The sequence below is a fragment of the Muscardinus avellanarius genome (assembly GCF_963383645.1).
Source record: "Muscardinus avellanarius genome assembly, chromosome: 10".
Taxonomy (NCBI): Eukaryota; Metazoa; Chordata; class Mammalia; order Rodentia; family Gliridae; genus Muscardinus; species Muscardinus avellanarius.
In genome coordinates, this window is record NC_137796.1 from 50,479,127 (window position 1) to 50,506,539 (window position 27,413).

Consider the following 27,413-nt stretch of genomic DNA (forward strand, 5'->3'; position numbering starts at 1 on the left):
TCATCGCAGCCCTCACCTTGGGCCAGGGCCAGGGCCCGAGGGAGACTCTCTCGGAGCCCCTTCTTGCATCATTCACTCCTGGACCCCGGAGGCAGGATCCAGGATCCTGACCCCCTCGGTTTCAAGTCCTGAATCCCGGTCTCCACCGTCCATCACAGTTCCAGGAGTAGGGCGGGGGCATGAGATTTGGTGCTTTCCCGAGAAGTGGGGCAGATGAGGGGTTTCTGGATCCCACCCCAATTGCGCCCAGTCACCAATATACTCCAGAAGGGGCTGAGGCGAACCCCGTGCCCCCGGTGTACCCCCGTGTGTACAATGCAGGATTGAGTACACAGCCATGTGCCCTGTGTGCAAGTACATGCTGAGTGCATCCACGTGCGTGCGGCGACTGGCAAATGGGAACTAACACTTAAGTGCACGCTTGTGGCCCAGATGAACAGATACGCGAGCTTCTCAGAGGCGGCCACACTTCCAGGAATCTCACAGAGCTCAACTGTGAATTGTACCCGCCCCCCAAGTTACAATTAAGATTACTAGTGTGGTGCTGCACGCTTGTAACCCTAGCATTTGGGAGGCTGAGACAGGAGGATCTCGGTTCTTGGACAGCCTCAACTACTTAGTGAGGCCCTTTGCAACTCAGTGAGACCCAGTTTCAAAATAAAGAATAAAAAATAGGGCAGGGGGTGTAGCTCGGAGGTAGAATGCCCCTGGGTTCCATTTCCAGACCCGCAAAAAATAAAAAAAAATCCTTTGCATCTCATTTGCATCCAGCCCTGGACCTTTGGGGTGAAGGGGTGTCCCATGGGTCCCCAAGCAAGATACCTCTCACAGGCTCTAGAGCCCAGGGGACAAGGGGTGGAGCCATTGCTCAGCCCTGCAGCTGGGGCAGGAAGCGAGAGTGGGGAGGGGGAAGGCCGCAGCCCTCAGAGGCGAGGCGGGAGCTGGTTTGTGGGGAGGGAGGGAGGTGCCAGCTCGAGCCCTGAGGCCCCGCTGGCCCCTGGGCGCAGGCCCAACTCTGGCCTCCAGGGATGGACCTCGTGGACCCTGACATCTTTAATAGAGACCCCCGGGACCACTACGACCTGCTGCAGAGGCTGGGTGGCGGCACCTATGGGGAAGTCTTCAAGGTGAGAAAGCCCTTCTGTCACCATTACCCTCAAACCAGTGACCTTTAGGCGGAGGCCCAGGAGGGGACAGGGTGTGAGAGGTTCCCAGGCCTTGGTGAGGCTGAGGACTTGGGTGGATGAAGCCCATCTGATGCCAACTTCCCCTTTCTACAAGGCTCGAGACAAGGTGTCCGGGGACCTGGCGGCATTGAAGATGGTGAAGATGGAGCCTGGTGAGAAAGGGCCCAGGGACACCTCCCGCACCCCACCCCACCCCACCCCACCCCACCGCCTGGGACACTGCATCCCCTCCAGTCACTCCCTGGCCTAGAGCCGCGTTTTTTCCTCTGCCCCTCCTCACAGACGACGATGTCTCCACCCTTCAGAAGGAAATCCTCATGTTGAAAACTTGCCGGCATGCCAACATCGTGGCCTACCACGGGAGTTACCTCTGGTAAAGACCCTCAGCCGTGCCCTGGGACCCGGCCCAACCCCTAACTTCAGAGCCCCCAACCTGATTCCCTATCCTGAGCTTATATTTTTGACCCAGATACTCTAACTGGACCTCCAATATTTTGTTGTTGTTGTTGTTGTTTTTACCGTGCTGGGGATTGTACCCAGGGGCATTCTCCCTCCAAGCTACACCCTCAGCCCTATTTTTTATTCTTTATTTTGAAACAGAGTCTCACTGAGTTGTGATGGGCCTCACTAAATAGCTGAGGCTGGCCACGAACCGCGATCCTCCCGTCTCAGCCTCTCGAATGCTGGGATTACAAGTGTGCGCCACCCCCGGCTGACCTCCACCAACATTGGACCTCCACCTTTAACTGGAACACTCTTAGCCTGACCCCCCAGACCAAAGTCTCACTTTTCTCTCTTTCCTTTCTTTCCTTTCTTTTTTCTTTTTGGTACTGGAAATTGAAACCAGGGCTATTCTTCTTCCAAGCTATATATCCACCCCTTTTATTTTAATTAATTAATTAATTTATTTATTTATTTATTTTTGCGGGTCTGGGGATGGAACCCAGGGGCATTTGACCTCCGAGCTACACCCCCTGCCCTATTTTTTATTCTTTATTTTGAAACCGGGTCTCACTGAGTTGCAGAGGATCTCACTAGGTAGCTGAGGCTGTTCGCGAACCGCGATCCTCCAGGTCTCAGCCTCCCGAATGCTGGGATTACAAGCGTGCGCCACCACGCCCGGACACCCCTTTTATTTTGAAATGGGGTCTTGTTAAATTGCTGAGGGTCTTGCTAAGTTGTGATACTGGCCTTGAACCTGTAACCCTCCTGTTTCAGCCTCTCAAGTGCTGGGATTACAGACATGCACCACTGCACCTAAATCAAAGTCACACTTTTTTTTTTTTCCGGTACTGGGGATTGAACACGAGCATTCTACTTCTGAGCTACACCCCAGCCCTATTTTTATTCTTTATTTTTTGAAACAGGGTCTCACTGAGTTGCAGAGGGCCTCACTAGGTAGCTGAGGCTGTCTGCAAACTGTGAGCCTCCTTTCTCAGCCTCCCAAATGCTGGGATTACAAGCCTGTGCCACCACGCCCAGATAATTTTTTTTTCTTATTGAACTAGAGCAAAAGACAGTGACCTGTGCTCTCCTACAAATGATAACATCTATTATTATGTGGTACTGGGGGTGGAACCCAGGGGCTTTTTCTACCTCTGGGCTATACTCCCAGACCTATTTTATATTTTATTTGGCAACAGGATCTCACTAAGTTGCTGAGAGCCTCACTCAGTAGCTGAGGCTGGCTTTGAACCTGTGTGATCCTCCTGTCTCAGCCTCCCAAGCGCGGGGATTACAAGCGTGCGCCACCACGCCCGGCTCACTGTTATTATGATCACTCTTGAACTGCCTAGGTTGCAGAAGCTCTGGATCTGTATGGAATTCTGTGGGGCTGGCTCTCTCCAGGACATCTACCAAGGTTAGAAGAAGAAAGACTGTCGCCCTCCTCACCCTTCAGTGCCACCTCTTCCTGTGTCTTTGTGCTTGTGTCTCTGAGACTGTCTCCTGGTCCACATTTCATGCAAGGAGCCCGTCCTCTGGGCCTTTGCCTGACCTGGTCAGTACCGGAGGTCCCGTGCTGACCAAGTAGCCCTGGGCCCTGCCTTCAGCACCTACCAGTCCTGTCTCAGTCCTTCTGCATGCACAGATCCCCTCTGCTCCCTGTCTCTCTCTTTATTTGGGCATCTTCTTGCCAAGGCCATTCATGTTGTGTATTTCTGCATTTGCTGGCTCAGGTAGGTGCAAATTAGTTAATTAATTGACTTATTTATTTTAATTATTATTTTATTTTATTTTTTGTGTGGTACTAGGGATGGAACCCAGGGACATTCTGTCTCTGAGCTACACCCCAGCCCTATTTTTTTTTTTTTTTTTTTTTGTGTGTGTGTGTGTGTGTGTTACTGGGGGTGGAACCCAGGGGCTTTTCTACCTCTGGGCTCTACTCCCAGACCTATTTTTATACTTTATTTGGAGACAGGGTCTCACTAAGTTTCTGAGAGCCTCACTAAGTAGCTGAGGCTGGCTTCGAACCTATGCGATCCTCTTGTCTCAGCCTCCCAAGTGCTGGGATTACAAGCATGTGCCATCATGCCTGGCTCCAAGCCCTATTTTTTATTCTTTATTTTGAAATAGGGTCTCACTGAGTTGCAAAGGGCCTCACTAAGTAGCAGCCGAGGCTGTCTTCGATCTGCAGTCCTCCTGTCTCAACCTCCCAAATGCTGAAATTACAAGCGTGCACCACCACGCCCGGCTATTTATTTTATGTATGTAGGTACGTATGTATGTATGTGTGGTACTGGGATTGAGCCCAGGTGCATTCTACCTCGAGGCTCCACCCCCAGCCCTATTTTATTTGTATTTTGAATCAGGGCCTCACTAGGTTGATGATAGTCTACTCGCTGAGGCTGTCCCCAAGCCTGTGATCCTCCTGTCTCAGCCTCCCAAAGACTAGGATTACAGGTGTGCACCACCATGCCTACCTTCTCTGAATTTTTTATGCTTGCCTTTGTCTTCTGTTATCTCCTTGACTCTCTGTAGCCCCAAATTTTAAATGTCAGAAAAATAAGGACATCATGAAGAATGGGGCTGGGGGTGTATCTCAGCAGTACAACGCTTGCCTTACCACGGGGCGGGGGGGGGGCTTGGGTTCCATCCCCAGTGCTATAAAACCACTCCTCAGAGGAGAAACTGAGGGAGGAAGCGACTCACCCAGCCAGGTTTCTGACCACGTCCCTCTGTCTGTCTCTCATCTCTTTCCCTCTCCACCCCTCTGATGCCTCTTGGGAAATGTCTGTCTTCCCACCTTTCGGTCTCTGCCTGTCTTTTCCTTTCTCTGTCTCTGTCTCAGGTTGGCCATGTCCCCATTTCTCTGTGTCGCTGTGTCTGTCTTTCTGTGCCTTTGCGTATTTGACAGCTGGTCATGTGAGTGCGCTGTGCAGAGCTTCCAGTGATTCCCGTTTCCCTCCTAGAGAAGGCCGAGCTTCTCCTGGGGCCTGACTACCCCAGCTGTCCTTCTCCCCAACACACCGCCCGCCTCATCCCTCACCTGGACTTCTTCTCCCTCTCACTGGGACCCTCGCGTCCTCTGCCGTCGCCTTCTTTATTTTTTTTGGTGGTACTGGGGTTCTACCTCGGGCTACACTCCCAGACCTATTTTTACGTTTTTATTTGGAAACAGGGTCTCCTAAGCCAGTGCGCACGGCTGGCTTCGAACCTGCGCGATCCTCCTGTCTCTGCCTCCCAAGTGCGGGGATTACAAGCGTGCACCACCACGCCCGGCTGCTGTCGCCTTCTTACAGTGGCCTTAGTGACCGCCTGGTGTGAAATGTCATAGCCTTTCCTACACATATTTCCTGTTGTCTTTTCTTGCTCTATTCTTCGGTTTTACTGTTGGTTCTGAGGATTGAACCAGGGTGCTCTTCCTCTGAGCTACACCCTCAGACCTATTTTAATATTTTTTTTAATTTTTTTTTTTTTTTTTTTTGCGGGTCTGGGGATGGAGGCATTTGACCTCCGAGCTAATCCCCTGCCCAGTTTTTTATTCTTTATTTTGAAACAGGGTTTCACTGAGTTGCAGAGGGCCTCACTAAGTAGCTGAGGCTGTCCACGAACCGTGATTCTCTGGTCTCAGCCTCCCAAATGCTGGGGTTACAAGCATGCGCCACCATGCCCGGCTCTATGTTTTTAAATTTTGAGACAAGGTCTCATAAGTTACGGAGGGCCTAATAAGGTTGATAAGGCTGGCCATAAGCCTGCGACCCTCCTGTCTCAACTTCCCAAGTGCTGGGATCACAGGCATGTGCCACCACACCAGGTTTACTTATTATTATTATTATTATTATTATTATTATTATTATTATATATTTTTAGCAGTACTGGAGATTGAACCCAGGGGCATTCTACCTCTGGGTTACATCCCCAGCCCTATTTGCATTTTTTTTTTTTTTTTTTTGGTGCTGAGGATTGAACCCAAAGGCATTCTACCCCTAAGTTACATCCCAGCCTGATTTTTTTTTTATTACTTATTTGGAAACATGGTCTCACTAGGTTGCTGATAGCCTTGCTAAATTGTTGAGGCTGACTTTGAACCTGTGATCTTCTCATCTCAGTCTCCCAAGTACTGGAATTGCAAACATGCACCACCTCGCCTGGCTACATATATGTTTTTATGATATATATATACATATGTATATGTATGTATACACACACACACACACACACACACACACTTTATTTTGGTGGTACTGGGGATGGAACCCAGGGGCTTTTCTACCTCTGGGCTACACTCCCAGACCTATTTTATATTTTATTTGGAAACAGGGTCTCACTAAGTTGCTAAGAGCCTAAGTAGCTGAGGCTGGCTGTGAATGCGTGCGATCCACCTGTCGCAGCCTCCCAAGCGCTGGGCTATATACTTTTTTTTTGGTAGTACTGGGGATGGAACCCAAGGGCTTTCTACCACCAGGCTACATTTCCAGACCTATTTTATATTTTATATGGAAACAGGGTCTAAGTTGCTGATAGCCTAAGTAGCTGAGGCTGGCTTCGAATGTGTGGGATCCTCTTGTCTTAGCCTCCCAAGTACTGGGATTACAAGCATGCGCCACCACACCTGGCTATATATATATATATATAATTTTTTTGGTGCTAGAAATCAAATCTGGGGCCCAGCACATTAGTCAAATGCTCTACCACTGAGCTACTTTATATTTTGTTTATTTACCTATCTTGTTTATCTACTGTCGGTCTCCCCTACTGCAGTGCTTCTCCCGGGGGGCAGGGCTGCGTCTTCAGTGTCTAGAATGCAATAGGCCCCTCCGGAGTGACTGTCTCCCTCGCCCTGCCCTGCCCTCCGTGGCCGTCCTGTCCTCCCTTGGGGCACTCTCCCAGCTGCCTGGGTGGGCCAGGGCCTCCCTGGGTGCCGAGCCTCCTGGCTGCCATCCAACGCCTGGCCTGGTGACCTTTGCAGTGACAGGTGCCCTGTCAGAGCTCCAGATTAGCTATGTCTGCCGGGAAGTGCTGCAGGTGAGGAGCAGCGGGGCGGGGACCCTGGAGGGGAGCCAGGCTGCTGGCACTCACTGCCCCTCCCTCCACCCTTCTCCCAGGGACTGGCCTATCTGCACTCACAGAAGAAGATGCACCGAGACATCAAGGTGGTCTGGGGGTGAAGGTACCCTGCAGGGTGGGCCCGGGAGATGGGCGAGACGTTTCAGGGGGCCCTGGGGGTGGCTGAGCTGTGTGGAGGGCCTGGGGAGAGGGCTACCTGACAGGGCCTCACCCCTCCTCTTGTCCCCAGGGAGCCAACATCCTCATCAATGATGCTGGGGAGGTCAAACTGGGTGAGTGGCTGCTGGGAGCGGGCGGGGTGACCCCAAGGAGGACCCAGACACTAATCTCTTCCTCTGCCTCCAGCTGACTTCGGGATCTCGGCCCAGATTGGGGCGACACTGGCTAGACGCCTGTCTTTCATTGGGACTCCCTACTGGTGAGGCGTACTTGGAGGCAGGCAGCCGGGTGGGGTGGAGTGGGGCGCAGTGGCTCTAACCCCCCTCCGTGGGACTCTCTCTGGTTCCCTCCCTCTGCTCTTTTTGGCTCTCTCTGAGGTTTCTCTTTGTGCCCCCTTCAGGCCTTTTTCTCTCAGTGTGTGTGTTGCTGGTTTTTTTTTTTTTTTTTTTTGGTGGGGGGGTGCTACTGGGATGGAACCCAGGGACATTCTACCTCTAAGCTACACCCCCAGCCCTATTTTATTTTGAAACAGGGTCTCACTAGGTTGCCGGGAGTCCTGCTCCATTGCAGAGTCTGCCCTCAAACTTGCGATCCTCCTGTCTTAGCCTCCCTAGTACTGAGATTAAAGGCCTGTGCCCCTACACCCGGCTCTGTCTCTGCCTGTCTTTCTCTCTCTGTGTCCCGCCTCCCCTCACCCATCCTAGGTCCCCTGGCCCCTCTCCTCCCATCCCTCCCTCCACCACCCTGGCTCCCTGAGGGTCTCTGCCCCCAGGATGGCTCCAGAAGTGGCAGCTGTGGCCCTGAAGGGGGGCTACAACGAGCTGTGTGACATCTGGTCCCTGGGCATCACGGCCATCGAGCTAGCTGAGCTGCAGCCGCCGCTCTTTGATGTGCACCCGCTCAGGTAGGCGGCCGAGGCCTGTCCAGCCCTGCCTGGGGCATCCCTCAGCCTGCGGCCTCCCGTCAGGACCCCGTGCAGGGGACCCCATGGGTTTTCCCAGTGCAGACAGCCTTTTCTTCCACTTTCTGCACTGGAGCCACCGACTCAGGGATCCCCACTGTGAGCCTCCCTCAGCTGAGCTCAGCTCTAAACTGTGATGAATGAGTGCGCGGGGCCTGGTGGCGCACACCTGGAGTCCCAGTACTTGGGAGGCTGTGACAGGAAGATGGCAAGTTTGAGGCCAGCGAGTGGTAATTTAGTGAGACCCCGTTTCTCTTCTCTTTTCTTTAATTCTCTTCTTTTCGTGCTGGGGATTGGTCTCAGAGCCATTCTACCTCTGAGCTATACTACCAGTCTTTTTTTTTCTTGCGGTATTAGGGATGGAACCCAGGGGGACTGTACCTCCATACCACATCCCCAGCCCTATATTTTAGTCTTTTTATTTTTTTAATTTTTATTTATTTTTATTTTTTATTTTTTATTTTTTTGCGGGTTGGGGGATGGAAACCAGGGGCATTTGATCTCTGAGCTATACCTTCTGCCTTATTTTTTATTCTTTATTTTGAAACAGGGTCTCACTAAGTTGCGGAGGGCCTCACTAAATAGCTGAGGCTCTCCGCGAACCACGATCTTCCAGTCTCAGCCGCCTGAATGCTGGGAAGACAAGCGTGCGCCACCACGCCCGGCTCAGTCCTTTATATTTTTGAAACAGAGTCTCACTGAGTTGCAAAGGGCCTCGCTAAAGTAGCTGAGGCTGTCCACAAACTGTGATTCTCCAGTCTCAGCCTCTCAAATGATGGGATTACAAGTGTGTGCCACCATGCCCGGCTCACCCCCAGCCCTTTTCATTTATATTTTTATTTTGAAACAGAGTCTCCCTAGGTTGCTGAGTCTTGCTAAATTCCAGGCTGATCTTGAATCTGTGATCCTCCTGTCTGAGACTTTCAAGTACTAGGATTATAGTAGTATACCACCACATCTGGGAAGACCCTGTTAAAAGTTAAAAAAAAAAAAATTAAGGGCAGAGGATGTAGTTCAGTGGTAGAATGCCCCTTGGGTTCAATCTCCAATACTACTAAATAAGTTAAAATAAAATGTACTAAGGAGGCTAAGACAGTAGGATCACAGGTTTGAGGCCAGCCTCAGCAATTTAAAGAGGTCATCAGCAACATAGTGACACTCTGTTTCAAAATAAAAAGTAAAATAGGTCTGGGGATATAGCTCAGAGATAGAATGCCAAGATAGTCATGTGCCACGAGCAAACAACATAAAATGTGATGAATGGCTTCCCTCAGAGGTAGCATCCTGGCCCATTGTAAAATGTGGACCCCATTCCCATTCCCTGCTCAAGTTGCACTCTGGGAACCCCCGAAGCCATGAGGTCTGGCCCCCTCGGGGATCTGAATCCCGTATTCTTCCTGTACTATTCTAGAGTCCTCTTCCTCATGACCAAGAGTGGCTACCAGCCTCCCCGGCTGAAGGAAAAGAGTAAATGGTAAGGAGGAGGGCAGGAGGGAGGGCAGCAGGACAGGGCTGGGGCTCGAGGGCATGACACATGACCGGAAGGGCCCATCCCTCACTCCCAACCTGGCTTCTTTCTCCCAAGGTCGGCCGCCTTTCACAACTTTGTGAAAGTCACCCTCACTAAGAGCCCCAAGAAACGACCCGGCGCCACCAAGATGCTCACTGTAACTCTCCCACCCGCAGAGCCCCGATTCCCCCGCAGCTCCTTAGAACACTGACTGTTTAGTTCCACAGAGCCCCAGTGGCCCCTTCAAAGTCCCTGGTCTCTCACAATTTCCCAGGATCCCCCAGACTTTCCAGATTGTACCCCATGCCTTCCCAAGACTCCCTGAGTGACTAGAACTGGCAAATTCCCAAGGCCCTCAGGACCCATTCCCCTGGAGACCCCGTACCCATCTAAGTAAGACGCCTCCGGAATTCTCCAAGCTCAGTCTGAGAACCCTGCATTCTTCTAGTCCCTGAGAGCTTCTCAGAACTGCCCAGGCTTCTCAGCCCCAAGTGTCCCTGCGTCTCTCTGGCGGGTGCCTTCCCCCTCTGTATTCCCTTAGACAGGTTCTCAAGCCCCCGCCCACCCTTCCCTGACACCCCAGTCCTCTGTCTGCTCACCCTGTCTCCCTCCCCCAGCACCAAATGGTGTGCCAGCCTGGGCTGAACAGAGGCCTGATCCTAGATCTTCTGGACAAAGTGAGGAATCCCGGAAAGGGGCTCCCTACGGGTGAGGCTGAAGATGAGGAGCCCGAGGTAAGGGCCTTGGCCAACCGCACCTTTACTTAGACGTCCCCCAGCTGGGAGTGCCTCCTGGGGACCTCTCAGAGAATGAAAACTGGTGGGCACAGTTGTGCATATCTGTAATCCCAGTACTTGGAAGGTTGAATCAAGAGGATCACAGGTTTGAGGCCAGCCTCAGCAATTTAGAGAGCCCATTTTGAAATTAAAATAAAGGGAGCCGGGCTTGGTGACGCACGCTTGTAATCCCAGCATTCGGGAGGCTGAGACTGGAGTATCGTGGTTCGCAGACAGCCTCAGCTTCTTAGTAACCCCCTTCACAACTCAGTGAGACCATTTCAAAAATTAAAAAAAAGACTAAAAAATAGTGCTGGGGGTGTAATTCAGAGGTAGAATGCCCCTGGGTTCCATCCCCAGTACCATAAAAAAAAGTGGGGGCTGGGGTGTAGCTCAGAGGTGGAATGCTCCTGGGTTCAATCAGAAAGAAAAGAAATTAAAGGAGAGGGAAGAGAAAGAAAGCAAGCCAGGCCAGGTATAGTGGCCCACGCTTGTAATCTCAGTACTTGGGAGGCTGAGTCAAGAGGATCTCAGGTTCAAAGCCAGCCTCGGCAACTTAGTGAAGTTCTCAGCAACTTAGCAAGACCCTGTTTCCAAATAAAAACCAAAGTAGGTCTGGGGAGTGTAGCTCAGAGGTAGAAGGTCCCCGGTTTCATTCCCAGTAAAACACACACACATACACACACACACACACACACACACACACACACACACACACACACAGCAAACCAGGTGGAAGGAAGGGAAGTGTGGCCTGGGCCTGGGTACAGAGAGTCGTGGGAGAGAGGAAGGCTCAAGGCTGGACCTTGGGGTGGAGGGGGCTGCTTGGGACCTTGAGCCCTAATGCGTCTGTTCCTCTGTACAGCCACCCCCTACCATCCCTCGGCGAATCAGATCCACTCACAGGTCCAGCTCCCTGGGGCTCCCAGATGCAGATCACTATCGTAAGTATAGAATCTTACAGTTTGGGGATACTGTAACAGACCCAGTAGACCCCTTCCACCCACTGTCAGATCACCAGAGACCCTCACCATATCTCATCACGTGAGACGTCAAATAACCGCATTATCACCTGCCCCTCAAATGACCATAGAGACCCCCACTCCTCCCATCCCCACCGTAGCCCCAAGAGAGGTCAGAAATCTACCAGAACCCCTGGTACCTAACTGGATACTAAAATCAAACTCTCTACAACTACTTTGAGCCCCTCTACCTCCTTGATGCCAAACCTTGACCCCCACCCCCCGCCATGAGATTCCTGTAAATCAAGACACCCTCCCCTAGTGGGATATGGTGGAGCAGCTGAGACAGGAGGATTGCAGGTTCAAGGCCAGCCTCAACAATTTAACAAGACCCTCAGCAATTTGGTGAGACTCTGTTTTAAAAAGAAAATTGACTGGGGGTGTAGCTCAGAGGTAGAATGCCTTGCCTCTGGATTCAATCCCTAGCCCCCCCCCCCAAGAAAAGAGCTCACCCCCTAAGGGACAGTACCAGCCTTTAAGGTCTTGACTCTAAGCCCCCAACTTCTACTTCCTCTTCCCTGAGCCTTCTCCCCATCACTGGGTCACCTCCTTCCCCACTCCAGGGCGGCACATGGAGTTCAGGAAGCTCAGAGGAGCGGAGCCCAGACCCCCGGCAGACACCGTGAGATGCCTCCCGCCCTTCCTCAGACGCCCCTTGCCCTGGGCCACAGCTGACCCTTCCTCTCCCACAGGCCCACTTGCAGCCCCCCGGCGGCTTGAGGAGCGGCAGTCCCAGGTCAGCCCCGGGAGGGCGCGGGGGGCCCGCTGGGGCCGCACCGTGGCAGCTGCTGATTCTCACTCACACCTGTCACTCCTCAGGAGCCGCTTGTCGGAGTCCGATGATGACTACGACGACGTGGACATGTAAGCCCCCCTACCCAGCCCCAGCTCTGACAAGCCCTGACTCCTCACCTTCCCTCCCCCACCCTTCCTCCTGCCCCATCCTTGAGCCCTGATCCCACCCCCTGCCTCCTCTCCCAGCCCTGCTCTCTAACCCCATGCCACCCTCCACCCTTCACCTCCGACTGACCCCCGCCCAATGCCAACTCCAGCCTGCGATCCACCCCCAACTTCAGTCCCTACCTGCCCCGACCCCAGGCCTGTTGCCAGTTCCTTCCAGAATGCTCCCTGCCCAACCCAGATTTCCCCACCTGTCCCCAGCCCTGATCTCTCAGACACATCCCAGATGCTGCTTCTACCCGATGCTTTAACCCCCCAGGCCACCCCCAAACCTCGGCTCTGGCCTTCAATCCCAGGCCCCCACCGTCATCATCCTCTCACTAAACCTCAGCCCCTGCAGACCACAGCCCCAGGCCCATTCCTCCACCTTGATGGTCAGCCCAGGCCCCCTCCTGCCCTAGTCTCCCGACTTGAGATGGCCTCAGGCCCCTCCTTATTCCTTCCGCCAGAGATTGCACCGTGGGCGCTCCTGTGCGGTGCAGGTGCCAAGTAGGACGACCAAGGGAGGCAGGATCACCATGTCACGGTGTCCCTGTGCATCCACGGCTCCGTGTGCCATCAGCACGTGATGGCTCAGAGTGGCCGTTACTGTTGTGCTGTTAGCCCTTGAGCCCCAGCTCCAGCCAGCCGGAGCCCCCTGCCCTCCTGACCTCTCAGCACAGGCCTCTAGCCCTGACCACCCACTTCCCTGCCCCTTGTCCCCCGCGCCTCCACCTGCTTAGCCATCTTTGTGTTTCAGCCCCACCCCTGCAGAGGACAGGCCTCCACCCCTGCCCCCCAAGGTAAGGCCTGGAACACCGAGCTCTCTAGGGAGGGGGTCTGAAAGTCTGGGAAAATGGCACATTGGGATCTGGAAGTGGCATCCCCCAGTCCAGGGCAGAACTCCAAATCCTCAGCCTTGCCCACCCGGTGCAGTGGCGCGCTCCTGCAATCCCAGTATGTGGGAGGCTGAGCCAGAGTGACTGTAGGTTCAAGGCCAGCCTCAGAAACTCAGCAAGACCCTGTTCAAAAGGGTGTAATTTTCTACCTCCGGGCCATACTCCCAGACCTATTTTATACATTATTTGGAAACAGGGTCTCATTAAGTTGCTGAGAGCCTCACTGAGTAGCTGAGGCTGGCTTCCATTCTGTGTGATCCTCCACCCCCAGTACCACACACACACACACACACACACACACACACACACACACAAAGGGGGTGTAACTTGGGCCAGGTGTGGTGGTTCTGGTGTGGTGGCTCATGCTTATAATCCCAGCATTCAGAAGGCGGAGACCAGAGGACAGCCTTAGCTACTTAGTGAGGCCCTTCACAACTCAGTGAGGCCCTGTTTCAAAAACAAAACAAAACACTAAAATATAGGACTGGGGGTGTAGCTCAGAGTTACAATACCCCTGAGTTCTATCCCGGGTACCGCAAAAAAAAAAAAGGGTGTAACTTGGAGGTACAAGCCCCCCCGCCCCCCGCCCCGTGCCAAAGCAGGTGGGGGTGGGTAGCTCTGGGTCCTGATCAGTGGTTGGCTCTGGAAATCCCTGCTGCATCGGGGTTAACCCTTTGGTTTTGGAGTGTGTTGATGCCTGGGGGAGGGGCGTCAGATGGGGAGGCTGGAGAAGGTAGAGGATGCTGAATCCGTCCCAGTGGAGACAGGGACCCGGGTACAGAGCACCCGCAACACTGTGAGACCATTGTTACACTTCCGCCTTGATCTTTCTCTGTCTGCAAAGCCCAAGTTACGTTCTCCATCGGATGAGGGCCCGGGGGCGCCTGGGGATGAGGGGCTGCTGAGCCCAGGGGTGCTGGTCCGGTGTGCAAGTGGGCCTCCCCCACGCACGCTCCGCCCTGGGCCTCCCCCAGCCACCCGAAGCCCGCAGCTCACTGCCCATTCAGGTAATGGCTGGGCTGGGGGTTCCAGGGGGGCAGGTGGGTGGGGGCTCTTGGGAGCTGATCCTCTCAATCCCTCTCAGAACCCTCACTCTGGAACCCAGTTCCCTTGGAACCTGACCAGCCCCCACGGCTACCCCCTAAGAAGGAGAAGATGAAGAGAAAGGTGAGGTCCAGCTGTGTGCCTTGGCATGCGGCCTTGGGCACCCAGGAAGACTGGTAATAATAATAATAGGTGATGTTTCTCCAGTATTTCCTCTGTGCCAGATACTGATCTTGTGTCTTTATAGTGTATCAACCTTCACAAATAGAAATAGGTATCACAAATAGAAATAGGTATCATTTTCTTCACAAATAGAAACAGGCCAAGCATATTGGCACACATCTATAATCATTGCTATTTGGGAGGCTGAGGCAGGAGGATCACAAGTTCAAGGCCAGCCTGGGCAACATTGTAAAACTCCATCTGAAAATAGCAACAACATAATAAATAAAATAAGCCAACCTCCTGTGATGGCTCATGCCTGTAATCCCAGTAGCTGGGAGGCTGAGAAAGGAGGATTGCAGGTTCAAAACCAGCCTCAGAGCCAGGTGGTGGCGCACGCTTGTAATCCCCGCGCTTGGGAGGCAGAGACAGGAGGATCGCACAGGTTCGAAGCCAGCCGTGCGCGCTGGCTTAGGAGACCCTGTTTCCAAATTATAAAAAAGTAAAAATAGGTCTGGGAGTGTAGCCCAGAGGTAGAAGGGCTTCCAGGAACCCCAGTACCACCAAAAAACAAAAACAAAAACAAAACCAGCCTCAGCAACACAGAGACTCTCAGCAACCTAGCAAGACCCTGTTTCAAAACAAAAACATTGAAAGGGCTGGAGGTATAGTTTATAGGTAGAATGCCCCTGGGTCCAATCCCCAGTACCACAATAAACAAACAAACAAACAAACAAACTGGACATGGTGGCACATGCCTGTAATCCCAGTAATTGGGAGGCTGAGGCATGAGGATTGCAAGTTTGAGGCTAGCCTAGGAAACTTAGTAAGGCCCTTAAACTAAGAAAATAAAAATGCTGAGGGTGTAGTTCAGTAGTAGAGTACCCTGGATTTAATCCTTAGTACCACAAGAAAATAAATGAATAAATGAATAAAAGGAACACCTATTATAGAGGTAGATAATCTCTCCCGTTTCTTTCTTTTCTTTTTTTTTTTTTTTTTTTTTTTGTGGGTCTGGGGATGGAACCCAGGAGCATTCAACCTCCAAGATACACCCCCTGCCCTATTTTTTTTTTTTTTTTTTTGGTGGTACTGGGGTTCCTGGAAGCCCTTCTACCTCCGGGCTACACTCCCAGACCTATTTTTTTTATACTTTTTAATTTGGAAACAGGGTCTCTTAAGCCAGTGCGTCTGGCTTTGAACCTGTGGGATCCTCCTGTCTCCACCTCCCAAGTGTGGGGATTACAAGCGTGCGCCACCACGCCTGGCCTATTTTTTATTCTTTATTTTGAAACAGGGTCTCACTAAGTTGCGGACGGCCTCACTAAGTAACTGAGGCTGTTTGTGAACCGCGATCCTCTGATCTCAGCCTCCTGAATGCTGGGATTACAAGCGTGCGCCACCACACCCAGCAATATCTCCCATTTCACAGAGAATAGCAAGTCGCTTGCCCAAGGCTGTATATTAAGTATTTCCTCTCATCCATGGAGGATATGTTCCAAGATCCTCAAAGGATGCCTGATAAATATATATATTTTTCCTATATATGCATACCTATGATAAAATTTAATTAGTAAATTAGACAGTGTAGTTAACAACAATAATAAAATAGGAAATTAGGGCAATTTACTGTAATAAAAGTCATATAAAACTGATGATTTTAGCCGGGCGTGGTGGCGCACCCTTGTAATCCCAGCATTCGGGAGGCTGAGACTGGAGGATCGCGGTTTGTGGACAGCCTTAGCTACTTAGTGAGGCCCTCTGCAACTCAGTGAAGCCCGGTTTCAAAATAAAGAATAAAAAAATAGGGCAGGGGGTGTAGCTCGGAGGTTGAATGTCCCTGGGTTTCATCTCCAGACCCGCAAAAAAAAAAAAAAAAAACCCCTGATGATTTTTATTTTCTTGCAGTACTAGGGATTGAACCTCAGCCTTATTTTATTTTTCATTTTGAAACAGGGTCTCAGTAAAGTGCTGAGGGTCTTGAGCCTGCAATCCTCCTGTCCAGTCTTCTCAAGCACTGGGATTACAGGCATTCGCCACCATGCCTGGCAGATGGGTTTTTCATTCCTGGAATTTTCCATGTAATATTTTTGCACCACGGTTGGCCAGGGTAACTCAGCCCATGGAAAGCGAAGCCATAGTTGGGGGCTGGCTGTGTACCTTCGAGGAGGCAGAGCTGGGATGTGAACCCCGGCACTCTCGCTCAGTCTTAACCCCCGTATCTTGTCCTCCCCGCTCTGGCTGCTGGGTCTGCTGCCGGCCCCCCCATGGCCTGCCCAGGGATGTGCCCTTCTCGTGAAGTTGTTCAATGGCTGCCCCCTCCGGATCCACAGCACAGCCTCCTGGACGCACCCCTCGACCAAGGGTCAGGAGAGGGAGGGGAGCCCCAGGGGCGGAGAGGGCCTCAGTGGCGGGGCTCAGTGGGGGGAGTGGCAGCCTGAGGGAGTGCAGCCTATGGTTGTACTTGGATTTGGGGATCCAGGAGGGAGACAGAAGAGGAATTGGAGAGCAGAAACCAGAAAAATTAGAACATAACAAAGGTTAGAGTTTGGAGTACAAGATGGGGATACAGAAGGTCAGCTGGAGGTTAGGGGTAGAGGGGCTGGGATCAGAATTTGGGGGTCAGGAGCATTAGAGACTGGAACGCAACAGAAAGGACAGTCCGGGATCCCGAGATGTATGGACTGGACGGGACAGGGTTCGAGGTGAGATTTGGTGAAACAGAGGCTGGGAGTGTCAGTTTGGAGTGAGATTCAGGGAATAAAGGGCTAGAGCTGGGGGCCCAACGGCCAACGTGAGGTCCCAGTGTCCTGCTGTCTGTCTCTCTCAGACCAGCACCTGCTCCTGGGGGCAGAGGAAGGCATTTTCATCTTGAACCGGAATGACCAGGAGGCCACGCTGGAGATGGTGAGGGAGAGCGCTGGGCGGGGTGGAGCGAGGCCCTGGGCTGGTACAGGAGCCCCGTCCTTCTTTCTCCGCAGCTCTTCCCTAGCCGGACCACCTGGGTGTACTCCATCAACAATGTCCTCATGTCTCTCTCAGGTCTGGCCGTGGGTTTGGGGGAGAAGTCGGGGGTCAGGGGTTAAGGGTCAAGGGTCAGGGGGTTGGCTGAGCAGAGCCAAAAAACTTAAGCTTCACCAAGCCGTCCATAAATTCAAGTCGTGTGTGTGTGTGTGTGTGTGTGTGTGTGTGTGTGTGTGTGTGTGTGTGTGTGTTGGTGGTGGTGCTGGGGATGGAACCCAGGGGCATTATACCTCCAGCCCTTTTTATTTGAAACAGGGTCTTGCTAAGTTGCAAAGGGCCTGAGATGCTGAGGCTGGCTGTGAACCTGTGGTCTTCCTGTGCCAGCCTCCCAAGTACTGGGATTACAAGTGTGTGCCTCCACGCCTGGCAAGAACTTCTAGTTTTGAGGGAAACACCAAGCCAAATGGGATTCCCATCTGTGAATGTCACATCCGTGATGACAAACATTAATATTTCTAGGTATTTTTTTCTTAAACTTTAATATGTGTGACCCCATCTGACTAGTTAACTGTCCACAGTTTCATAGGGAATATAATTATTTTGCTCACTAACTGCTTACCAGAGCCTGCAATGGCTTTAAAATGTATGGAATGAAGCTGGGTGTGGTGGCGCACACTTGTAATCCCAGCACTCGGGAAGCTGAGACAGGAGGATCGTGGTTTGCAGACAGACTTAGCTACTTAGCGAGGCCCTCTGCAACTCAGTGAGACCCTGTTTCAAAATAAAGAATAAAAAAATAGGGCTGGGGGTGTCGTTTGGAGGTAGAATGCCCCTGAGATCAATCAATCAATCAATAAATCAATCAATAAATAAATAATTGTATGAGCTGGGCATGGTGGCAAACACTTATAATCACAGCATTTGGGAGGCTGAGACTGGAGGATCAGGGTTCACGGACAGCCTCAGCTACTGAGGCCTTTCACAAATGAGTGAGCCCCTGTTTTGAAATTAGAAAAAATTAAAAAATAGGTCTGCAGGTGTCACTTGGAGGTAGAATGCCACTGGATTCCATCCCCGGTACTGCAAAATAAATAAATAAATAAAATGTATGGAATGAGAAGCCCACATATACCTGTAATCCCGGACTTGGGAGGATCATGGGTTCGAGGCCAGCTTCAGCAACTTAGCAAGACTCTGTTTCAAAATAAAAAATAAAAGCTGGGCATGGTGGCACATGCGTGTACTTGGGAGGCTGAAACAGGAGGAATGCAGGTTTGAGGACAGCCTCAACAACTTAGCAAGATTCTAAGCAATTTAATGAGACCCTGTTTCAAAATAAAAAATAAAATAGGGCTGGGGGTGTAGCTCAGAGTTATAACGCCCCTGGGTTCTATCCTCAGCCCCCCCCCCACACACACACACATAGAAGGATGGGGCCGCGTGAAGGGTGAGGGCAGAGAGGTGGTATCAGGGTGCTCTAACGCAGCTTCCCTCACGTACACACTGCAGGAAAGACCCCCCACCTGTATTCGCACAGCATCTTGGGCCTGCTGGAACGCAAAGAAACTAGGGCAGGAAGCCCCATCGCTCACATTAGCCCCCACCGGCTCCTGGCCAGGTACCCTCCCCTAATGGCACTGCTCACCCCTGCGATGTCCCCTCCCCTATGCTGGCTCACCACCCACTCCCGCCAACCTCTTCAGGAAGAACCTGGCCTCCACTAAGATCCAGGACACCAAGGGCTGCCGGGCGTGCTGTGTGGGTGAGAAGAACCCCGCGGGCGGGGGAGCCGGGGCTGGGGCTGCATCCACCCGAGAGCTTGCGGAGTTTGGGCAGGGCGTCCAGAGCCGGGAAAGACACGCAGGGATTGACCTGACCCATGCTTGCCTGCTCCGCAGCAGAGGGTGCGAGCTCCGGGGGCCCATTCCTGTGCGGGGCCCTGGAGACCTCTGTGGTCCTGCTCCAGTGGTACCAGCCCATGAACAAGTTCCTGCTCGTCCGGGTAAGGACCCTGGGCTGGGGCGTTGGGACTCTGGGCCAGGGCGGTCCACCCCAGGAGCGTCGCCCAGAGCTCCAGGAAGCCCCGCCCCGCGAGGCCCCGCCCCGCCCCTTCGGGGGCTTCCAGCCTCGAAGCCCCGCCCCCGCGCCTGGTCTAATTATCCTTCAGGCCCTACTCCCCGCCCCCCAGATCGCTAAGGTTTTTTGGTGTTTTCGGTACTGGGGGTGGTACCCAGGGGCATTCTACCTCCAAGCTACACCCCAGACCTATTTTTTATTCTTTATTTTGAAGCGGGGTCTCACTGAGTGGCAAAGGGCCCCACTAAGTAGCTGAGGCTGGCTGCGAACCGTGAGCCTCCTGCCTCAGCCTCCCAAATGCTGGGATTACAAGCGTGCGCCACCACGGCCGGCTCCCAGGTCTCTAAGGAGAGCCCACTCAGGGCCTGTCCTTTAGAGTGTCTACGGTGCTTGTGCTGCCCGTGAGGCTCTGTACCTGGGGTCCCTGCCTCCTTGTCTGCAGGGTGGCTCGCCCCCTGAAGCCACCCCTCTGTGGGGCCACACCCCTCGGCCTCTACGGAGGCACGGGGTCCTGAAGCCCCCGGCCCCGTGTAACCCCACGCGGCCCCGCTGGTCGCCGGGACCCCGCCCTCCCATAGGCCCCGCCCCTGGCGCTCCCCCTCAGGCCCCGCCCTCCCCCCCCCCCCGCAGCAGGTGCTGTTCCCGCTGCCCACGCCCCTGCCGGTGTTCGCGCTGCTGACGGCGCCCGGCTCCGAGCTGCCCGCCGTGTGCATCGGCGTGAGCCCCGGGCGGCCGGCGAGGTCGGTGCTCTTCCACACCGTGCGCTTCGGCGCGCTGTCCTGCTGGCTGGGCGAGATGAGCACGCGTGAGTGGGCGGGCTCACCCCAACCCTGAGGGCCGGTGCCTTTTAACTGGTGAGGGTGACGGCGGGGCGGGACCTCCTTGCTGGGGGGCGGCGCCCCTGCTGCGGGTGGTGTGGGAGAAAAAGGGAACTGGCTAGAGTTGGTCCCGAACCCTCTCTTCTCAAGCAGAGCACACGGGACCAGTCCAGGTGACCCAGGTGAAGGAAGACATGGTGATGGTTTTGATGGACGGTAAGAACCGACCCCCAGGACCTTAGCCTCGCAGAAAGCCCGAACACCCCCCCCCACCCCCCGCCGGACTTACTTGCTCCAACCTCCTTCTTCCTAGCCTTATTTTTTTCTTCTGGTACTGGGAATGGAACAGAGGGGCATTCTACCTCCGAGCTACACTCCCAGCCCTATTTTTTAGTCTTTTTAATTTTTTGTTATTTATTTCTTTTTGTGCCACTGGGGATGGAACACGGGACATCCCACCTGTGGGAAAGGGACAGAGAAACCAGGCAGCATCCATTCTACCTCCGGGCTACACTCCCAGCCCAATTTTTTGAAACAGGCTCTCACTGAGTTGCTAGGGCCTAAGTATATTAGCTGAGGCTGTCCATGAACTGTGATCCTGTCTCAACCTCCCAAGTACTGAGATTACACGCGTGTGCCACCACACCAGCTTCTGCTCACAGTTCCTAACACTCACTCCTCCCACTTCCAGGCTCTCTGAAGCTGGTGACCCCGGAGGGAGCCCCAGTCCCAGGGCTTCGTACACCAGAGATCCCCATGACTGAAGCAGTGGAGGCTGTGGGTATGTGCAGGGTTGAGAGAGTCGGGGTCAGAGATTGAGGCTTGAGTGACCCCCAAGGGTAACAGGCTCTGATTTCTCTCCAGCCATGGTCGGGGGTCAGCTTCAGGCCTTCTGGAAGCATGGAGTACAGGTGTGGGCGCCGGGTTCAGATCAGGTAAGCACCTACTGTATACCCACCGCCCTGCACTCCTGCCTCAATAGTGGCGCTTATCACAGGGCTGGGAGATCTCCTGAACGTGGTGTGGAGTCCCTGGGGGGAAGTCCCTGGGGTCTCATCAGTCCCAGTCTCACCCCGGGCCATTGTGTGAAGCTGTGCAAAGGAGTTAGCTTCCTAAGAGCCTCTGTTCCCCAGCTGCAAAATGGGGTCCAGAGCATGGACCTGACTGCCTGGGGTGGAGCCCAGCTGAGTGACCTCAGGCAGGTGACCTTGCCTTCCTGTCCCTCGCTGCCCTTATTTGGAAAATGGAGCAGAATGGGGCTTATAGAGTACTATAGCAGATTCTGTCCTTACACTTTAAGTTGCTGAGGTCGACCTGGAACCTGCGGCCTCCTGTCTCAACCTCCCAAGCACCGGGATTACAGGCATGAGCTACCTACCCAGCTTAATGTTTTATTTAATCTTTACCATCACCTATCATGTAGGTACTAAGATTTCACGGCTTAGTCATCTGAGGCACAGATGGGTTAAGCAGCTTGCTGTTGCGTGGTGTTGGAATGGGTCTAACACTGCACCAGAGACTTCATCTTGTTCTTCTTAAGGGAGAGGAGAGGTGGAGGGTGGGGAGGGCTCTTCTTGCACTAACACACACTCACTTTTCCCCCAGCTGCTACAGGAGCTGAGAGACCCCACCCTCACCTTCCGTCTGCTCGGCTCCCCCAGGTATGGTGGTGGGGAGGGGAACAGAGCGGCCCAGGAGGGGCATCTGAGGTGGACAGGGAATCCTGAGGTGTCCACAGCCACCTGTGTCTTTGGCTTGCATGGTTTCTCACCTGTCCCCCTGCTTCCTATTGCCAACCCTGTTATCTATTCCCTGCATAGCAGCCAAGGGACATTTTCTTTTTCTTTTTTCTTTATTCATTTTGGTGCTGGGAATTGAAGCCAGGGACCTTCTATCTCCAAGCTACACCCAGCCTTCTTTTTTTTTTTTTTTTTTTTTTTTGCGGGTTTGGGGATGAAACCCAGAGGTATTTGACCTCCAAGCTCCACCCCCTGCCCAGTTTTTTATTCTTTATTTTGAAACAGGGTCTCACTGAGTTGCAAAGGGCCTCACTAAGTAGCTGAGGCTGTCCGCGAACCACGATCCTCTGGTCTCAGCCTCCCAAATGCTGAGATTACAAGCACGTGCCACCACGCCCGGCTTCTATTTTTTATTCTTTCTTTATTTTTCTGGTACTGAGGATGATATATAGGGCATTCTATAGTCCCCCCAGCCCAATTTTATTTGGAAACAGGGTCTTAGTACTTGCTGAGGCTGTCCTAGAACCTGCAATCTCCTGTCTCAGCTTCCCAAGTACTGGGATTACAAGCGTGCACCAGCACACCCAGCTTTACTTTAACTTTTAAGCTATTAAAAATAACTTTTAGCTAGGTGTGGTGACACACACTTGCAATCCCAGCATTTTGGAGGCTGAGACAGGAAGATTGCAGTTTGCAGACAGCCTCAGCTACTTAGTGAGGCTCTTTGCAACTCAGTGAGCCCCTGTTTCAAAATAAAGAATAAAAAACAAGGCTTGGGATGTAGCTTAGAGGTAGAATACCCCTGGGTTCCATCCCCAATACTGCAAACAAAACAAAACAAAACAAACTTTATTTTAATGGTACTGGGGATGGAACCCAAGGGACTGAGTTCACCTTAGGCCTGAGCTACACCCCCAGCCCTTTTTAATTTTTGTTTTTTGAAACAGGGTCTCACTAGGTTGCTAATGCTGTCCTCAAACCTGCAGTCCTGCCAGGCGTGGTGGTGTGCACCTGTAACAACAGTAATCTCAGTACCTGGGAGACCAAGACAGAAGGATTGCAGGTCCAATCCTCAGCAACTCAGTGAGGCTGGTATCAACTTAGTGAGACCTTGTTTCCAAATAAAAAAATTAAAATAGGGCTAGGGGTGTAGCTCAAAGGCAAAATGCCCTTGGGTTCAATCCCTAGCACCACAAACACACAAATACACTCAAACCCTATGATCCTCTTATCTCAGCCTCCCAAGCATCACCACACCTAGCGCCCAGATACTAACTTTTTAAAATAGTCACATTTGCTTTATCCATATTTTTTTTCCCTTAGGTTCTAGGGACTGAACTTAGGGTCTCTCATGTGCTAAAAAGAAAGGCATGTGCTTTACTACTGAACTACATCTCCAGCCCCTTATTCTATTTCATATACACATGCACATATACGTACATGTCTTTTTTTAACGTGTGTGTGTGTGTATTACAGGGGCCTTCTATCTCCAGGCTTTTTTTTTTTTTTTTTTTTTTTTTGTGGTACTGGGGATAGAACCCTTCTACCTCCGGGCTACACTTCCAGACCTTTTTTTTTCTTTTTTTCGTAATGAAGTTCGGAGTGACAGAACTTTTTTTTTTTTTAATATTTTTTATTTGGAAACAGGGTCTTTTAAGCCAGCGAGGCTGGCTTCGAGCCTGCACAGTCCTCCTGTCTCCACCTCCCAAGTGCGGGGATTACAAGAGTGTGCCACCATGCCCAGCCTTAGGCTTATTTATTTATTTTTTAATGTTTTATTTGGAAATGGTCTCCTTAAGTTTCTGAGAGCCTAAGTTGCTGAGGCTGGCTTTGAATTTACGATCCTCCTGTCTCAGCCTCCCAAGTACTGGGATCGCAAGCGTGTGCCAATAGGCCCAGCTATGTCATTTTTTCTAAATATTCAGGAATCAATTGCACCTATGACACTCATTTACCCCTAAAAACTTAAGTGTGGCCAAGTATGGTGGCATATGCCTATAAATCCAGTACTTGGGGGGCTAAGACAGGAAGATTAGAGGTTTGAGGATAACCTCAGCAATTCAATGAAACCACTGGCAACTTAGCAAGGCCTTATTTCAAAATTAAAAATAAGAAAAAGAACTTCAGTGTATGTATGTTTCCTGAATCAAAACATGGATATAGTCTTACAAACCACACTGCAGATGTCAAAATTAAGAAGACAAAGCCAGGTGTGGTGGTGCAGGCTTGTAATCCCAGCATTTGGGAGGCTGAGGATCATCATTCGAGGACAGCCTCAGCTACTTAAGTGAGGCCCTTTGCAATTTAGTGAGTGCACAGTGCCAGTACTTGGGAGGCTGAGACAGGAGGATCACGGGTTTGGGGACAGTCTCAGCTACTTAGGTTCTCTGCAACTTAGTGAGATCTTTGTTTCAAATTAAAGAATAAAAAATAGGGCTGGAGCCAGGCGTGGTGGCGCACGCTTGTAATCCCAGCATTCCTGAGGCTGAGACAGGAGGATCTGGGTTTGCAGCAAGCTTCAGCTACCTTGTGAGTCCCTTTGCAACTCAGTGAGACCCTGTTTCAAAACAAATAATAAAAAAAAAAATAGGGCTGGAGGTGTAGCTTGGAAGTAGAATGCCCCGGGGTTCCAACCCTAGTACTATGAAAAAAAAAAAAAAAAGAATTAAAAAAAATTAGCCAGGCGTGGTGGCACACGCTTGTAATCCCTGCACTTGGGAGGCTGAGACAGGAGGATCGCTCAGGTTTGAAGCCAGCCTCAACTACTTAGTGAGGCTCTCAGCAACTTAGTGAGACCCTGTTTCCAAATAAAGTATAAAATAGGTCTGGGAATGTAGCCTGGAAAGGCCCCTAGGTGTCATCCCCAGTACCCTCCCCCACAAATAGGGCTGGGGGTCTTGCTGAAAGGTAAAATGCTCCTGGGTTCCACCCCCAGTACTGAAAAAAATAGGGCTGGGGGTATATCTTGGAAGTAGAATGCCCCTGGGTTCTACCCCCAGTAATGCCAAAAATATATAAAAATTAAAAAAAAATAGAAAGAGGGCTGGTATTCCAGAAGTAACAGTCCCCGAGTTCAAGCCTCAATAAGAGACACATAATGATGATGATGATGATGATGATGATGATGATGATGATGATGATAATAATAATAATAAAGTGATGCTGTGTGCCTCTCAGTGCACTGTATCGGGAGGCGCATGCTGTCAGTTTTCCCCATTCCTGGCAGTATTAACACTGATTGCTTGGTTAAGGTAAAGACATCCAGTTTTCTCCTTTGTAAAGTTGCTCCTTTTCCCTTTGTAATAATTACAAGTAATTAGTAGCTTGGGGGAGATTCATTGAGACTATGTAAATTTACTGTTTCTCAACAGGCTTTCACTTTTCAGAACCTAGGGATGATTTTTTTCCCCCCGAATCTACCAGTGTAATGATGGTTACCAGATTCCTCTCTCCTCCTCTTCCTCATGCTGGCGATTGAACCCATGGCCTCGCGCACATTAAGCACATGTTCTACAAAGGATTCTCTAATTCTGTTCTTTCTGTATGGATTAGTTGGTGTTCTCCTGTTAGGAAGACCTGTTCCTTCTCCACCTTTATTATTCTCCCATGGTGCTAGGGATTGAACCAGGCCTTATGTAAGCTAGGCAAGTGCTATATGCCCGGGCTACACACTTGGCTCTTTTTTTTTTTTTTTTTTTTTTGCATACTGGGGATGGAACCCAGGGGCATTCTACCTCCAAGCCACACCCCCAGTCCTAGTTTTCAGTATCTTTATATTTGAAACAGGGTCTCACTGAGTTGCGAAGGGCCTCGCTAAATAGCTGAGGCTATCCGCGAACTGCCATCTTCTGGTCTCTGCCTCCCCCCGAATACTGGGATTACAAGCATGCGCCACTATGCCCAGCTCCCCTCAGCCCTTTTATTTTATTTTGAGATAGGGTCTCCCTGAGTTGCCCAGATTGGCCTCCAAGAGGCAGTCTCCTTGCCTCAGCCTCCCATTGGCTGGAATTACAAGCATGCACTCAGCTCTTTTTTTTCTTTTTATTTCTTTCTCCCTTTTTTTTCCTTTTTTTTTTTTGGTACTTGTAGATTGAACCTAGGGGTATTCTATCCCCAGTCCTATATTTTATTTTGAAACAGAGTCTAACTAGGTTGATGATAGTGTCAGTACTTGTTGAGTCTGTCCTTGAACCTGTGATGCTCTTGTTTCAGCCTCCCAAGTACTGGGATTACAGCTGTGCACACTATGCCTGGCTCTCTTTGTTTCTTTATATCAACATCATCTCACAGATTTCAACGTAATTTTATGAGTTCTAATCTATTTTATTATATTTTATTTTTCTGGAAGTACCAGAAATGAATCCCAGGGGCATTCTACCTTTGAGCTATACCCCAGCCCTATTTTTATTCTTTATTTTGAAACAGGGACTCATTAAGTTGTGGAGGGCCTCATGAAGTGGCTGAGGCTGGCTGTGAACCTGTGATCCTCCTGTCTCAGCCTCTCAAGTACTGGGATTATAAGTATGCACCACCATGCCCAGCTAATGAGTTCTAATTTTTTCTTTTTTGATACTGGAGATTAAACCCAGAGGCATTCTACCTCCAAACTATACCCCCATTCTGATTTTTTTTTCTTACTTGGAAACAAGGTCTCACTAGGGTTTTTTTTTTTTTTTTTTTTTTTTGCAGTACTGGGGATGGAACCTAGGGGCATTCTACCTCCATGCTACACCCCCAGCCCTATTTTGAAACCGGTTCTCTCTGGAAACTGGGTCTCACTGGGTTGCAAAGGGCCTCACTAAGTAACTGAGGCTGTCTGGGAACTGCAATCCTCCTTTCTCAGTCCCCCAAATGCTGGGATTACAAGCATGCGCCACCATGCCTGGCCAGAGAGGGATTTTCAAAATCCAAATCTGACCATCTCTCTTCCTGCTTAAAATCCTCCTGTGGCCTCAAGGGAAACATACAGGCCCTGCCACAGCCTGCAAAGCCCTGACATCTCTGGCCAAGCCTCAGCCTCTCCCACATCAAAGCCTTTGCACAGGCCGTTCTCTGTCCAGAACACCCTTCTCTACCTTTCACCACATTCTTCTGAGTCTCCTTCCCGCCCCTCCATGCACTCTTTGGGGGACCCTTGGCCAACCTCCTGGCGTGGGTTTCCCTGCCGTGCACTCCATGCCCTTGTAACTCATGCAATTCTCTGATTCATGTTGCTCTTTCTTACACTTCGAATAAGGGCAGGGACCATGTCTGCTCATTTTTTGAGGTAGCCCAGCATTGGGCTGGCACATCTCTATTAACTCACTTTGTGAATAGAATCAATGGAGGAATGAACAAATGACCTGGCTTCTCCCTTCCCCAGGCCTGTAGTGGTGGAGACGCGGCCTGCAGATGATCCTACTGCCCCCAGCAACCTCTACATCCAGGAGTGAGGGGGGTAGGAGCCGGTCCTGCAACCCCCTCCCAACAGACACACTAGGTCATGTCATGTCCTCATCTTCCAATAAACATGATTTTCGCTTTTGCTGCCATCTTGTTTTTCTTGTGAGGGGCAGGGAGAATTTCTGGATGCCCGCACCCCCCAAACTTCAGCATCTCAGCACAGAGATGGCGGCAAAGACTTTATTTTTCCAGCACAAGGCCGCCTCT

At 51.5% G+C, this 27,413-nt stretch overlaps 1 protein-coding gene across 1 annotated transcript; it reads left to right on the forward strand.

Annotated features, from left to right (window-relative positions):
* Window positions 1–1,028: 1,028 nt before the first annotated feature.
* On the forward strand, window positions 1,029–27,196 carry MAP4K1 (mitogen-activated protein kinase kinase kinase kinase 1; the record flags this gene model as incomplete). Its single annotated transcript, XM_080703389.1, has 31 exons — window positions 1,029–1,127; window positions 1,282–1,339; window positions 1,470–1,560; window positions 2,984–3,048; window positions 6,598–6,653; window positions 6,734–6,781; window positions 6,925–6,967; window positions 7,041–7,113; window positions 7,627–7,758; window positions 9,227–9,289; window positions 9,401–9,482; window positions 9,943–10,059; window positions 10,967–11,045; window positions 11,687–11,745; window positions 11,816–11,859; window positions 11,943–11,987; window positions 12,823–12,865; window positions 13,806–13,968; window positions 14,046–14,128; window positions 16,448–16,532; window positions 16,998–17,074; window positions 17,149–17,209; window positions 18,641–18,749; window positions 18,835–18,893; window positions 19,030–19,133; window positions 19,838–20,012; window positions 20,179–20,241; window positions 20,717–20,806; window positions 20,890–20,960; window positions 21,631–21,686; window positions 27,127–27,196. 31 exons carry the CDS (start codon window positions 1,029–1,031, stop codon window positions 27,194–27,196), a joined length of 2,463 nt encoding a protein of 820 aa, XP_080559515.1.
* Between the last annotated feature and the right edge of the window lie 217 nt (window positions 27,197–27,413).